This window comes from Malaya genurostris, chromosome 1, assembly GCF_030247185.1.
Source record: "Malaya genurostris strain Urasoe2022 chromosome 1, Malgen_1.1, whole genome shotgun sequence".
In the NCBI taxonomy this organism is placed as follows: domain Eukaryota; kingdom Metazoa; phylum Arthropoda; class Insecta; order Diptera; family Culicidae; genus Malaya; species Malaya genurostris.
The window spans coordinates 24,275,942-24,292,094 of NC_080570.1; the positions used below are offsets into that span (position 1 = coordinate 24,275,942).

The window sequence follows — 16,153 nt, forward strand, 5'->3', positions numbered from 1 at the left end:
GGAAACGAGAAATTCACGATGATTTCCCTCAGCCTTTTGAGAGTTTGATAAGTTTATCTTGTAAACTGCAGGAAAGATAAACTTTTAGCAACATACCGGTTATGAACTCGGACTGATTTGTCAAATCTCAAGTGTATTTTTATCAAGAATTGCATGCACATTTAGTTTGATTAAGCCCAACTGCGCCAAAAGCCAAACACTCGAGAAAAAAGACAGGATTTTCAACAGGGAACAGTAAATATTTAGAAACAATAATTCAATACGGTTTCTGTTTACTATCACCCTGTGAAAATCCAGATTTACGATCTTTCTTTGACATCATCTTAGATGAGATAGCTGGCAAATCTCCAATCCTTTCGTCCAATCGTTGAACAACTCGGCCGGGAGTGCTCTGGAAATAAAGATACTGGTAATTGTGCAGTGCATTCTTTCAGCCATTTGTTATCGTCGAACATGTTGTGCTCGGTCTTCAGTGGTTTGACGGACACTGACGCTGACGCTGACGGGCATCAGCTGGGCCCGAGTACTTCGTTATAGCAGTAAACCCAGCAGTCATCCCAGGTCGGTGGCTGCTGAAGCTTAAAAGCACTTCAGTGCGGAAATTTAGCATGGACACGGTTGTTCATCGTAAGCCACATTCCGGTGGGGATTTTCTAGGAAAATGTAGAGGATCCGGGGAAACTGTTCGCTAGTCCACTCCGTAAACCTCCCACCAATACGCTACATGGCCTGGTTGAAAGAGTACAAGAATGAATGGCTGAGCGGATCATTGGATGGAAGGGTGATTTTTTTTTGTCGGTAACGAAGTGAATCAAACAGGGAAATATTCTGCTCTGTTTAGAAAGTTTTTTTTTCACAGACCGTTTCACTCGTGTCGGAAAGAATTCAACAATGGTTTTACGATGTGCATGAATTCCTGCTTACAGATAAAGTAAAACAGCCACAAGTCAAGCCATTCCCAACCAAGATTTATATTCTTCAATCCAAATAATACATTCAATATCAAAAATCTCAAATCAAGAATTTAGATTCAAATAATCGAAAATCTAAATTCAATATTCAAAATACAAAATCTGATTCGAAAATCTAGAAACCAACAACAAAAATCCGAACCCCATTATCTATAAATCGAAATCTAAAATTTAAAAGTCGAAATACGAACTCAAAAATCCAAAATCTCGAATCCGGAATACAAAATCTCAAATCGATGATAAACTAAGCGTAGCTGCTTCTTCTATTCGCATTGCTGTAAGCTACTAAGGAAAAAATAAAATAAAATAAACACTCGCGGATAGGTTTGCTGTAGACCAATTTTCTGAATCTAGTTTGAATCACACGATTGACTTGTAAATTTTCATAAATCAGATAACACCGACAATGATATGCAGATGGCGCTTCGATCGGTTGATGCATGTTAATTTTTGGCGGCAAATTCGCATCGTTGACGTCGTTTAATTTTGAGCGGTAAATTCACAATTGCCGTCACTGGAATATTTTTTATTTTCGCGAATCAGTAAAGTTTAATAATAACACTTTTCACTAAACAATACACACTTTTCATAGCTGCACTATCCCTCAAAATAACTGTTTCGATCAATTACTTCACATTAAGTTACCACATTGAAATTAAACTTTTTTGAGAGAAACACCCAGCCATCGCATCGCACTTCCAGTGATGCCAACTCCTCCCAAATTCATAATAAATTAAAAACAGATTCAAAAACCAAAATTCAAAATAATAAATCCAAACCCCAAACTCAAAGAACCCAAATTCCAGATGGCAAATTCCGAATCGACAATCACGGATTCCTAATTCAAATTCTAAAACCAAAAATTTTAAAATCAAAATTCAATATACGAAATGATAAATCGAATTTCTAAGATTCAAAATCGAATTTCATAAAATTCCACTAATTTTTGTTCACTAATGGTTTAAAATCTCTACATCCCTTATTTTCTGAATTGTCATAGGAAAACTAATTATTCGAAACTCTAAACGCTTGAAATTCAGAAAACGCTTCTTCTAAATTCTGGCAATCCCGAAGATAATTTTATTTTCACGCAAAACGCATGGAATCTTTGAAATTTCATCTTTATGACCCTAAACTCCAGAATCTCATTAATAGCTTTACATTTTTTGGTTTTCAATTCTGAAACTCTTGAATCTTAAAAATCCATTTGATCCATTCATCATCAATGTGTTAACATTCATAAAATATGATCCATCATGTAAATAAAAATAACAAAATTTTTTTTTTATCTTCGTAACGAAACCAAACTCGTTGAATCTTTGATTCGTGAAATTCAATAATACTTCATATCACCGAATCATGAACTCGAGTTCGTATTAGAGATGGGCAATTCGTTCGCGAACGGTTCAAAAGAACTAGTTCTTTTGAAAGAATGAACGAGCTATAGTTCTTTTTTCGAGAACGGTAGTTCTTTAGTTCAAAGTCGAAAGATCTTTTTTTCGTTTTTGAGCTCGCTCAACCTTTTTTCACGAACGGTACTAATAAGAAAGTTTCGTCTTGAAACCTCAGTTCTACTTCGAGGGACCTTTTTTCCTCGCTTAAGCTTACAAAAGTAAGTTCTCGTTTAGTCTTTGAACGAACAAACCAACTATGGATAGAACGAACGAACGGCTCTGGAGAACTAGTTCTTTCAATAGAACTCTGCATCACTGAACGGTTCTTTGAAATGAACTGTTTTGCCCATCTCTAGTTCGTATGATCCCAAATCTTGAGTTCGCGGAATCGTTAAACCGTTGAACTGTATAATTCCGGAGTTGTGAAAATCAACAATTGTTAAATCCCTTAATCGTAAAATTCCAGAATAGCAAAATTGCTCGATCACTATTCCCAAAATTGAAAGATCAAAAAACCACGGTTCAACGACCAAGCTTAGCTGTTAAATGACTTTGATGGATAGTTTGGAAATAAATTTTATTTGGAAGTGAGGGTGAGGTTATAAGTAATAATTTTTTTTCGTTCAAAAATATTGATCGAATTGTCAAATTGAAGGATTGATTTTGACAATGGGAAAATAACAGTCAAGTTGTCAAATTTTAACACGGAGGTGAGGTTCCCTGGCATTTACCATTTATTTTCAATCACTTTAGTCATTGTTTAGTAATTTAATTCACCGATAGCTGACAACTCAGTCTCGTAAAACATATTTTCGATTTGGCATTTGCTAAAGTCTGCGTTTCTACTTTCGTTCCAGATGTGAACCAGAGCGGCGAAATCGATCGAAAGGACTTCGAACTAGCCATTGAAGTGAGTTGAACAGTGCCCTTTTCTCACTTTGTAACAAAAGAAAAACAACACGATAAAACTGATGAACGATAACCCGTTTCCTCTCTCTATTCACAACAGAAAATCTGTGAACTTCGCGGCTGGCCGGTGGGCAATCCGCGGAATACGGAAACTCACGAATCCATGTTCAAAATTTGGGATGGATTGCGTTCCAAGGCGGACAAGGATAACGATGGTCAGGTGAGTTCGGGTCAATGCGAATACAGTAAAACTTTCGAATGGTCTGGAAAATATTGTTCCTTGGATAAATTCCCATCAAACTGAAGAATATGTTCTCTACAAAGGAGAACGATGTTGTAAAATGTAAATGTTCATCAACCGGAAACATAAAATAATATCGGTTCAAAGCAGATGACAAAAGTATTCTAGTCATGAACTCGAAGCAATTTTTTTCTGTTAGCTCAAACTATCCTAAAACAAAATTACGATCTCCGTGTTCAGCCAATCGCAACGCAGTGCAGGTTTCCGTGAGGGCAGGAGACTAAGTTCAAAACAACTGAGCCAATCGCGCTATCAACTTCCAATGCGGAAACACGCCGAAAGAATGCGGAAACGTAGTCGTAACTGTTGATAATATTTCATCAACTCTTCCTGGTTCAGCTCTCATCACCAGGGGGTGGATGGATGAAGTTTTGGGTAGATTTTTACTCCCACCGCAGCTTGGTCCTTGTGCGATGTGCGGAGAGAATCTCATTCTGCGCTTAATTTATGGTCCATGCACTTGGAGGCCGGTCGGTTGGTGCTACTCGCTGCACACGTTACCTTTCATGTGGCGATTTTCTTCCGCGAAAGGATGGCACCGTCTGTTCAAGTGCTTACCCACTATCCCATCATTCGGTTTTTTTTTACGATGACTTCATTGTAAGAACGTGGTCAAACCTGTGACTGGAGGAAAACAGCATGGCGCTGGTTTGATGGGTATTTCCAGCAGATAAATTCCGAACTCATTTCGTCCGACGTTCGTTCCCAGCAATCGCACCGGAGTGGTAGCAGCACTTGCCAAATTTGATTGCATTGTTGTATTGTTTTTCGCTATTAGTGTGGAATGAAATAAAAAAAACTAATGGCTTAGCTAGAAAGGTTATTCCCGAAACAACAATGTTTGAACGGCAAAAATTACGTGGGAATAAAGTACCCAAACGTACAATATTTAGTAGCAGTAAGTAGCTGCTTACTACTGTTTCACTGAGAATACCTTCATGCGTCTTAATGGAGCGAAGTTTCCCCTACCCACAGAAGACCCTGGTCACATATGACAATCAAACAGAAACATTTTATTTTTGGAAAAAATATGCGTATCAGAAATCTACGTGTTTGTCACTTTGTTATCATCAATCATTATTCAAGAGTAGTAATATGTATACTTCAAAAATTGACCTATTACTTCTGAAACAATGTTCGGCATCAATAATGCGAAACTAGTAGAAAGGCGGTATTTCCAGCAATGCTATATTCTTTCTACCGAGACTGCCTTACGGCTCTATCAAAATCCAAAATGTAAATAAAACAGATTTTCTGATATACTTTTTTAAATTTTCAGTTTGCCTGAAAGATCCTAAAATATTACCGATCATTTCAAATGATCTAAGGTACTATTGGCCTTCTAACGACTGTTCGACATGAAGATAGCGTTTTATCATCGTTTAAACCGACGATGTTTTTGAATGAAAACTGTCGAAATTCAAAGGAATTTTCAATTTCCAGTGAAATTTTATTTATTTGTGGATGAAATTCGAATGATTGAAGAATTATTCTGTTAGAATCAGGGAAAAACTTTAATTAATGTTTCAATTAGAATTTCAACCAATTTATTAAAATATTCCGCTTGTTATTAGATCTATTATGTTTTGCTTTCGGAATGGCCCAATAATGTTGATTTTACTTGTTGAATTTGCACTGAAATAATTCGACTGGCCATTTATTCCACCCAGTAGTTGTTCGAACCGAATTGAGTAAATTTATGACCGATCAATATCAGGCGGTGGTAGTTTTGCTCGCTGACGTATTTCATTCAACCAGAAATGAGCTTCGTTGTTGAACACAATTCTCGATAGAAAAGTAGATCTTCCTCTAACTTTGCCAGCACCCATTCATGAATAAATTATAGACCAAACGACGATTCATGATTAAATTATAGACCAAACTGAACAAGTTTGACAATGACACAAGACACGATTCACTCGTGATCTGTCAAAAACAGTGTTGCCAGGAAGATACCAGCAAAAAATAGCTCTTTATTATTATGTTAGTAACTATTTCCGCAATCGATACTTGATTCCTATGAGTTCTGCGTTTGAAAGCCATTGGAGACCAGCAGAAGAACACAATCGTGATCATTCTACTGGTTCAAAGAATGAAACTTAGATGGTGCACCAGGTCAAATTAGTTTCTTTTTCAAAGAACAACTGGCTTATATTTCAAAGAAGAAATCAATATTGGCAATCCAACGCCAAACTATTTTTAACTGCCGTGCCATCTAAGATTCATCATTTGAACCATTCTTGAGATGACAGTCTGAATTTTACACTGCTCATTTGAAAATGTAAGGAAATTAATTTTCTTTTATTTCGTGTAATCGTTTTTTTTTTTATTTTTGACAAATATTGCGATCCGGAATTTATTTCGATTCGGTTGAGGTTATTATCGGTCCTTCAAGTAACATGTCATAATCTACGCGGCAAATAAAACCGTTTGAAAATAATCAACTTAAAATTTTCTCACATATTAAAATCGGAACTAGGATTAACTTTACGCTTGAACAAATGACGTAAATAAATTTACAAGTGGAAATTTGATTTCCCTTGCATTTTGACATCATTGTGCTAATCGTCTTACTTATGTTTCCAGTAATGAAAATTTCGTGAAACGTCCGAGATTACGAAAAGGAAACAGTTCTGTTGAGACAACAACTTTCGTTCTGTTGAAAGGGCGAGCATATTTTAGAATTAAATGAATTATAATTTTGCCGTTAACAATTTTTGTATTACAAAAGAATGTTGATTTTTTTGGAGAATCGAAGTCTATTGAACAATCCAATCAACGTGGTCACCACGAGATAGCGTTATGGTGATTGTTTTGACATATTCCATGTATTTAGTAAAATTTTTGACGAATTTTTCAATTTACTTGAGTTTGAAAGAATGCAGATGGCAAAACCTTACAAATATGGGTAAGAAAAACGATTAGTCACGTGTTGTCATCAAACATATGATTTCAAATTGTCATATACTCTTGACAATCTCGGATGAAATTTTAAATTTTCAGTTCACATACTGATTTGATTTAGATGATAAAACATGAGTAAATAGACTAGTCTTAAAACTTTTGATCATACAACGAATATCCCAGATATGAAAACAGTACCCAACCTCACTTCTTCGAATTTGGTATTTCGTGTTACGATTTCTCCATAAATATCAATCAAACATACCACCGAAAGTTACTGAATCATTAATGATCGATTTTTTTTACCAAATTTTCACACGTTTTTGTATGTTAGTATTCGATTCATAAGAAAAAAATACCCTGCATTTTGTTCGAATCTTCAAGCAAAATCTGAAAATGATCACCATCGCTCAGTTCAAAGCTCGCCACTCGGGCAGCGCAGCGATCGCAAAAGAGTTGGTTGGATTCTTCAATTAATTGTTTGGTTTGTAATCATTTATTCGAGGCAAACAGTCTTGAAATAACAGCTGAATTGACGAATCGAGTCTACCTTTCTGTGATTGCAGCGCTGCGCAAGCGGCAAGCATTGAACTAATCTAATGGCGATAAAGTAGAATTAATTTTTCTAACGGCCGTGAAAGCAAGTGATAGTTCCTCGTTATGTAATTTCTCTTCTGTTATTTAGTAAGCGGTTTGTACGTTTACCACTCAACTCTTTGTACAAAATGATACCCGAAACCTTCAACTTCCAAACTATTAGCACAATGATGCTAACATGAAATGTAGAGGCGCTGTTTGTTTAGAGATGAGATTTTAAGCAAGAGCTGTCAAATCGGTAGGGAAACTTTTAATTACTTTACCTTTCTAACGAAACGTTTTTTCTCATAAAAACGGGCAAATTGATTTGAAAATTCATAATTGAAGTGGAAGAAAAAGTTTTTACTCTGAGGTGGTAATGATGATCTTAATTTATAGTGCGAAAACTAAAGTATTCAAGTTTAACACATTTTAGTACTCGAGATATTAACTTTACACGGGTTTCTGTTTTAAAAATTGTTGTTCCGAAAAAAACTAACCTTACCCAATTTCACACATTTCTGAAGATTTTCCATGTTTAATTGTAGTTTACACTAAAAAAATAGTAGTAATCACATTAAAATCGATTTCCTTCTACTCTAAGTTTACTTTTAGTGCTGATATCTATTTGTACTATTGAATAAATGAAAAAATCGTTGCAAATCACTACTGCCGATATGAACATTTTTGGAAGAATCCTCCTTTTCTTGATTCCATTTTACATTAACGCTATCGGTAATTCAGTTTCGTGGAAATGTGCCAATCACTTGCTCTTCGAAATATCCACGGCTCTTCGAAATATCAACCGAGAATTTTCGAATTCAGTCTGAAGATTCGAAAAATTTACTATTGATTCATTTCATCATCTCATGATTTGAATTCCGAAAAAAATAAACATATCAAATGTGATAAAAACCAATCATTCCTAATATGTTGACTCTTAGCGATATATTTGAAGCATGTTTATTAAGAAATCGTAAAATGAAATATCACGCCCAGTATCAACGGTTCCCAGGTGATACTGTGCTTTTGGTAAAAACATAAGGGCGTAATCTATTATGATTTGCTTAAACCCTCCGAAGAAATCACAAGAGAGCTCTAACGTCGGCAATTGATGTGCTTGATCCGAGTGTTATGTCTGAGGCGATCAGAAACGAGCGAGAATCACAACAGAGACCCCTTGCTCTATGACAATGCGTGATCGCACGTTTCAAGCGTTGCCAAAAAGTACCAGCAAACGTTGAAATGAAAAGTTCTTCCTTGCACACCATATTGCTCAAATATAACACTTTCGGATTTCTATCTGTTCCGATAACGACACATGATCTGAGTGGGCAACGGATGGACAGAGCTTAGAATGATATTGGTTATATCAACTTTCAAAAATAAAATGCAGATTTCGTAGAAAACATTTAATTATATTTCAACAACACTTTTTTTGGTCTGTCTTATTTTATTCCCGCAAATATTCCCAATCCGCTTCCAAAAGAAATCTTCGAATGTTGAAAATCTTTTTCTCCTCTGAATCAAATTTCCTTCCAAACTCGACAAATTAATTCAACTATCAAGTGTTTTATCGCTTAAAGGAAGATGAAACTACGAGTTTGATATAAAGTCAATTTTCCTTTGCAACGGTATTCAACTGGAATTATCTTTCGTTTCTTAGCTTTATATTCGATATAACTAGAAAAACTATCATGGTTAAGATACGGTCTGATTTTATTAGTGCAGATATTCGTGTTCCGGCCTTCGGTGTTGGCATTCAACACCCTGCCGAGTTGAGGAAGATCTGAATACCGGCGCAGTATGATGCATCCTGTTCGGAATTGCAGTTTAGCTGGAGCACATCGACAAAAACCATCGGAGAGCTTTCAATGGACAGAACATGTGCAGTAAGGAGTATGTAATATAATAAAAAAAATAAACAGGTCTTCTCAAGCAGCACCAACAACAACAACAGTACGGTTCATGCGGTTGGTAGAGGACAGAAAATCGATGACGGTGCTCAAGCCAGCAGGAGATGGTGAAACTTTAACGACCAAGCGGAATCGGAAGTTGTGCTACCGAAAAAAAGCTGTTAAAATCAAACTGAAATCGCTGCATTATGATAATGGACAATATTCAGTAGTTAGCTAAGGGAGACAGTAGTTAAAATGCATCACTAACTTTCCAAATATGTTCCCGATTTTTTTACACTCAAATAATACAGAATCATGTCAAGTCGAACTGCTGAGCTGTATTCTCACTTCACTTCACTTCACTTCACTTTGAGCTGCTATGCACCAAAGAATTGATGTTGAAACGTAAAAATAATCATTTGCGTTTAGTTCGCATAGGATGCGTTTAATCGCAGAGTGAAAAAGATAAGAAATTTCATTTTTATTTTCGATTTACCAACCTTTTCGATTGCAAAATCCATCTATGTGTGCATCAGAGTCCGGAGTCGAAACCGATTGGTTGTGCATCCGCAAATCGGAAAATTTTCACCCTATGAAACTCTCCTTTGCTGGGATCTCGTGCACTTTGCTAGATGATACTATATATTGTGAGAGCAAGCATCATAAGTGCTGTAGCACTTCGTTGGTAACTTCCGGCCGATACCGGATGGTAGCGAAATGGATACGACCAAAACAATTGTTAGCTTTATGTTCGTACGCATGCAAACAAATCATGAGATGGGAGAGACATGTTTTGGCAGAATTCTAATTGAGTTTCTAAATTGTTCCCCATAAGGGAACAGGAACAGAATTCCTGTTGATTCTAGAATCTATGGAGAAGGACTAAAATGAACCAAGAGAAGGAGGGTTCTTCCGAAAATTTTCATATCAGCTGTAGTGATTTGCCATGATTTTTTTTTGTTTATTCAAAAATACAAATAGATATCAAGAATAGAAGTAAACTGGGAGTAAAAGAATATCGATTTCAAAGTGATTACTGCTACTTTTTTTTAGAGTAAACTACGATTAAACATGGCATATCTTCAGAAATGTGTGGAATTGGGTAAGCTTAGGTTTTTTCGGATCAACATTTTCTGGAATCCAGTGTAATGTTGATTTCTCGAGTACTAGAATGTATAGCGATTGAGTACCATTTGTTTTGGATGCTTTATTTGTTTTTTCCGGACATTTGAAAAATGGTATTGAACTAAGTTTAATGCTCCATTCTAAATGAACGTTGGTTTTTGCACAATAAATTAAGATAAACGTTACCACCTCAAAGTAGAAACATTTTTTCCACTGCTACTATGATTTTTCAAATGAATTTACCCGTTTTTGTAAGAAAACGTGAAAAAGGTGAAGTGATTAGAAATTTTCCTACCGATTTGACAGCTCTTGCTGAAAGTATCATCTTTAAACAAGCAGCGCCTCTACATTTCACTTTGGCGGCATTGTGCCAATTGACGAAATCAAACCAGTCTCCTGCGATCGTTGCGCTGCTCAAGTGGCGAGCATTGAACTGAGAAACGGTGATAATTTTTAGATGTAGTTTGAAGATTTGAAAATATTGCTGATATTTTATGCGGAATTGTCAGCAACAAGTTTACAGTCTGTTCGGCAGGGTCACCCGTAAAAAAATAAACGATTGATTTTACAGCACAAAAAATTGATTCACAATTAGATCTTTGGGTTACAATACATTTTATTGTATCTTGACAAGATTTTTTTCATTTCCAACGATTCAAATATATTGTTTCTACGATTCTACAATGGAATTTAATGTACACGTGGTGTTTTTAAACAATAAACAAACTGTACATTTGGTTGTTTTCCAAGAAAACATGTATGAGGAAATTTTATGATTTGAATTGTTACGATACTTAGCAACCTATACATTCTATTGTTAAAAGCATGTTCACAATTGATTGAATAGTGTGTAACATTGCATTAAAATATTTTTCAATAGTCAAAGCAAAATTGTGGATGGTTTTGCAACAGCAAATCGTATTGTTTTTCTAAAATATTTTTTATTCGGGCAGGATGGGGTGTTTATGATAAAATTTATCTAATTTGAAGAGAATCGATACTTTTTGAAGACCATAGATACTTTTAGTAAAATTCAAATATGGTCTTAAGAGAGTGGGGCAAATACGTCTTAAGAGTGGGGGGCTGACATAATGAGTGCCTTCAAAAAATGGGGTCTTGATGTGAAATTTATAAGGGGGGTTTAAAAGATAAATTGTTTATATAATCGATCATAACTTCGAAACAACTCAATAGATTATTACCTAACTTGGCACAAGTAATTCTTTCTGTTCATAAGTAGCTATAAGGGATATTTTAAGGAGAAGAGGGGGAGGGGGGGTTTGTAGTAAGTGTTTCATAACAGGGAGAATTTCAGACAAAATGTTTCGAATTTTACGAAATCGACATTTTTCGACTGACACAGACAAATTTGTTTGTATACAATCGGAATAATTCCATAACAACTCAGTGAATTATCACCAAATTTGGCACAGGTACTTCTTGCAATTTAGAAGTGGTAATAGGAGTAATTTTTATGTTTCTTGGCGAGATCAGATATTCATTGCACAGGTGAACAAATGGGTTGCAGTTTGTAGCAAGTGCCTCTAAAAACGGGTGTCTTTTCTAAAATTTATTCAGGAAAATTCAGACTAGGAGAAGTGGTTCTTGAAAATCTTGAGCGATTACGTGGAAATAATGATGTCATAAGATTTTTCTACAACGAAAAGGGAATAGCAAGTGTTTATGGAAACCTAAGATATTGTAGATCGGATGTGACGAGAAACGTTAATTCAAGTACGTTACGAGCATTTATTCTTTTTGGAACTCAGAGTTTTCTAAGCAGGTATTTATAGAGGGAAAGGTGTTTTAAATGTTTACGAAACATTTTCGAGCTACGCCGGGTAATCAGTTCAGCACAAGATTTTGCCAAATCTCGGGAAAATGATGCACTTTGCCGAAAAATCTGTAAATCTTCTAAACGAATCTCGGGAATCATAAAATTGATTACTGAGCGATCAGCAAAATTGTCGGGAATTGGATCCAAGTGTGTAGGAATCAGTTCCAGAGCCATAGTTTTAAATTATGAACCTATTATCTGGAACCTGTTTCTGAAATTAAATTCTAAACCTGAATTTCCTGTTGCTGCTGGTTTAAGGCGACTGCTCGCCACGACCTCCGAATGTGAATGAGAGCTCGACCTGAGTGTTTGAGGCAATATACCACGTAGAAGGTTTGTTTGTTACTGATGTTGATGGAAGACGTCCTCACCACGGGATTAGGATAATTTCGCCGAAAGCCGTTTCGCCGAACGCCATGTCGTCGAAAGGGTCTTTTCGCCGAATTCTTTGATAGTCTTCATATCGTTAGATTTCATATGTAACAAACACAAATGAAAAATCATAATGTTTACTTCCGCTTTGTTGAACTACAATCGTACTTCTGATATAATCCAGAAAGACTTGTATGATTTATTTGTTTGCTTTTTTATTTTTTATATAATCTTCATAACGAAATTTTCAAGCAAACTTATCTTGCCTGACTACATTTGATCGTTTCAGTGGTCGAATTAGAACAAAAGGAATGTGAATAACTGATGGAATATTTCTTGGGAAAATATTCCAAATCTAATTTTGTTGTACGGGTAAACCTATTTCGTTCTGAAAAAATCTCATTTAATCCGATTAGATAAAGTTTAGACGGGTTTAAATTCAATTTCTTGATAGCGACAACGAGGTCGGACAGCACACCCCCCAGAATGATGCAGTGAAGCCATGCTAGTCTATTTTTCACTAGCGTCAAACTAATCGATAAGTACCCAGTATAGTTTATCCTTAGGAAAAAAAGCAGTATTGGGGTCATTATTTAAAATGCACTGCTATGTCAAAATGTGAAATGTTTTTTTCTAATTTGATCTGAGCAGATTCGGGACTAACAATCTGCGACCCACTCGAATATATCTACCAGTTGTCGGCTATTCGGATTGGCGAACACAATTCGCTAGATGGGGTACAGTCCGAATGATGTTTCATGCATGTTAGAGAACGGAATTAAACGTTTTCTTTCCGCTTCAACTGTTGTGTTGTATAGAAAATTGTAGAAGCTTAAATGGACTTCCATTCGCAATTGATTTGACCTTGGATACACATGTCCACCGACAATCGTTCCCATTTCCACAAAAGCTTTCATTTTAATTTGTTTATGAAATCATTTATAACTCAATTTCGCATTATCGCTTCCACATGTTAGCTTTGTTCGGCAGCCATCAGATTGTCCACTTGGCATTGTCACAACTCGCACGGAACCAACCAACCGAGAGTAGCTACGTATGAAATATTATATGAATGAATTTAGCAAATAGCAGTCAATTAAGATGATCTACATATTTATGCGACGGGAACACCGAGTGACGTTTATGGTGTGAATTCAGGAAGCAAAGTTCATGTGGCGTTCCGACGAAATTAAGCTTTCGAACTGCTCTCTCTCTCTCTCTCTCTCTCTCTCTCTCTCTCTCTCTGTTCTGGACGATCCGGACGGATTTATGCTTCACTGGAAACTTTGCGACCACAAACTGACCGAGTTTCAAATTGAAATATGCAAAATAATTCTGCTTTAATCCGCGCCACCAAAAGCAAACCGTGCGTGTCTCGGTTCGGGTCCGGTCGGGTTGGGTTTCCCTCCGGACCAGGATCCATCATTTCAGTACGCGTTTTCTCCGCTAAAAAGGGGGGCGTTTAGGACAGTTTTACAAACTTCCATTTCCGACTGACAACGCAGCGATTTGAATTTTAATCGTCCCTTTGCTGGCTAGGGATTTCTGAAATCGTGACTTTGGTCGGTATTTCTGCTGACCTCGTGTTTTTCTTTTGGCCTTGCCGAGATAGAATTTCGGGTTCATGGTGACATTCGAAACAATATTGGTCAAATGAATCAGACCAAGTTAAATGCATGTGTAAGTAATATAAATCAGTTTTTTTTAATTCATTAAATTCGGTCGCGGTGATATGTTAAATTGGTCAGAATCAGAAATTGGAATGCATTTTAAAATTCAGAGAGCGTCGAACTAAAATAAACCACACCGCCAACCCGTAACATATAGGTGAATCACGGAAACGTGATGCATTCTCTCTGATACCGAACCAGTCGGAGAAAAATGCAGCAGTTTTTACGTTCCGGAAGCACGTTTTTCAACAACCACCAACACTTGCAGATTTTTTACTGGTGAAGCAACAGTAAAGTCCGGGAAAAAAACCCGCTCTTCTAACCAAGTCGATAGCTTTTCGCATAGATTTGCACAAAATTTTACATTCTTCTTTTATGCACCCATCCAAGGTCATTTTAGTGGTTTCATCTCCTAACTGGTATTCCGGACATTCCCGCTGCTCGAATAAGCCACCTTAGAATGGCTCTGCATGAGGATGAATCTCCACGAAGCCACGAGATCATTATAGCAACGACAGTGGAAATGCAAATTCCGTTTCACGGTTTAATCGAAGTGCCGAAATCTGCCACGTTTGGCATCGGTGAACGTGAAGCTAACCGGTTCACAATGAAGTCATAGCCGAAGTGACTTCAATTAGCAGAAAAATGCTTTTGTTTTCGTTGGCATAAGAACTGTTTTCTTTGTTCAAACTTTTTTTTTATAAATAAAATTGGCCTCGCTCTTTTGGCACATAAACCATATTTTCCATGGCCTTCTCCGAATAGCTTTCGAAAGATGCAAAATCTTGCCAAAATATAATGGAGTTATGATGAATGATAAATAAAGATAAAAGATATACATTTCACGCTGATTAGATTGGATTGCATTGAATTGGATAGTATTAGGGCTAGCATTAGTTTGATTGTTATTTATGGTAATTCTTAGCACAAATGTGTCACCGTGATGGTTTCACCTAGAGTCCCTGGCCACGGCACAATCTTTTTTTTTATTTGCATTGGAAACCAGGCTAATTTGATGGACTTCAAATGACATTTTGATGGGAAAACTTAAATTCGTGCCAGTATTTGGTTTGGTTTTCTATATGAGTAAAATTATAGTAAAATAAAACTAAGCGAACAGCTGAATTTTCCAAAAAATCGTTTTGATAGAACGTTTTTTGTTTTGTTTCCTTAAAATACAAACCTAAGCGATACCCGCTATTGAGAAATTCTGACAGCCGACAGAAGCCCAGCAAGATTCCGGCCACTGTCGAAATTTTACAGGCGAAATTGCATCATTCTCTAGCCACGTGACGTCTTGCAAGATCGCTCTGTCTTCTTTTTACTGTTCGACTTCATTTGACATTCGTCAATCCTGCATGTACATTCAAATATTGAAACTAATCTTGAGACCAGGTAAAGGCAATGTTTAGTAATGCACAAGCTATGTTATAGCCCTTGATTTAATCACAGACTAACAGACATGACAGTATGAGTAAATTCTTATAAAAATAATTTTTCGTGATGCACTAGTTCCACCTATATTGTACTGCGCGAACTATTTACTATCGGTACACCCCTTGTGTTATGTAAAAGTTTTTTTACTAGTTGGTTTCCCCTCGTTTGTCAACACTGATCAGCTGCTTGCAGGGATGCCTGATTTCATCATAATATTTGAAAATGAATCATCACAATAAATTATTGGATTACGTTGATAATATATTTAACTTTTTTTAGCGATGTTGGAAGGTAATCATTTATTTTTCTCAGCGTTGCTCATCTAGATTAGTTTTTATTGTGTTGGTAATTTTCATCCGAAATTAAGTGGCGGTAGACCAGAAGCAAGTAAATATTGTAACAAAACGGGTTCGATTTTGTATTGCGTTGGAGGATTAGAAGTAGACACAATTATGTATATAGTTTTGGCAATATGTATTAAATCTGTATCCTGCATGAAATTCGCATGGACGTATACGAATCAATACATTACAGGTAATTCTGTATGAATGACAACTCTGTTGGTAAATGAAAAAAATAAACACAGTCTAGATGACAGACAGGATGTTTTTGATAGGGTAACGTGGCGACATCATGACATATGCGTGTACTGTCCCAACTAAAGGAATATTCGAAATGACTGTTAAAATGATTGAAGAATCTAATTTGAGTGTCCTGTCTGTTAGTCTGTGATTTAATCTTCTAATGGAAAACAATAAA

The 16,153-nt window shown here is 36.2% G+C and overlaps 1 protein-coding gene across 1 annotated transcript in view; it reads left to right on the forward strand.

Annotated features, from left to right (window-relative positions):
* LOC131435158 (calexcitin-1-like) overlaps positions 1 to 16,153 on the forward strand; it is a 126,193-nt gene that overhangs the window by 84,717 nt on the left and 25,323 nt on the right. The window contains exons 3-4 of the mRNA XM_058602754.1: positions 3,223 to 3,275; positions 3,375 to 3,494. Of these exons, the coding sequence (XP_058458737.1) occupies positions 3,223 to 3,275; positions 3,375 to 3,494 (173 nt within the window). The remainder of the gene's footprint in view (positions 1 to 3,222; positions 3,276 to 3,374; positions 3,495 to 16,153) is intronic.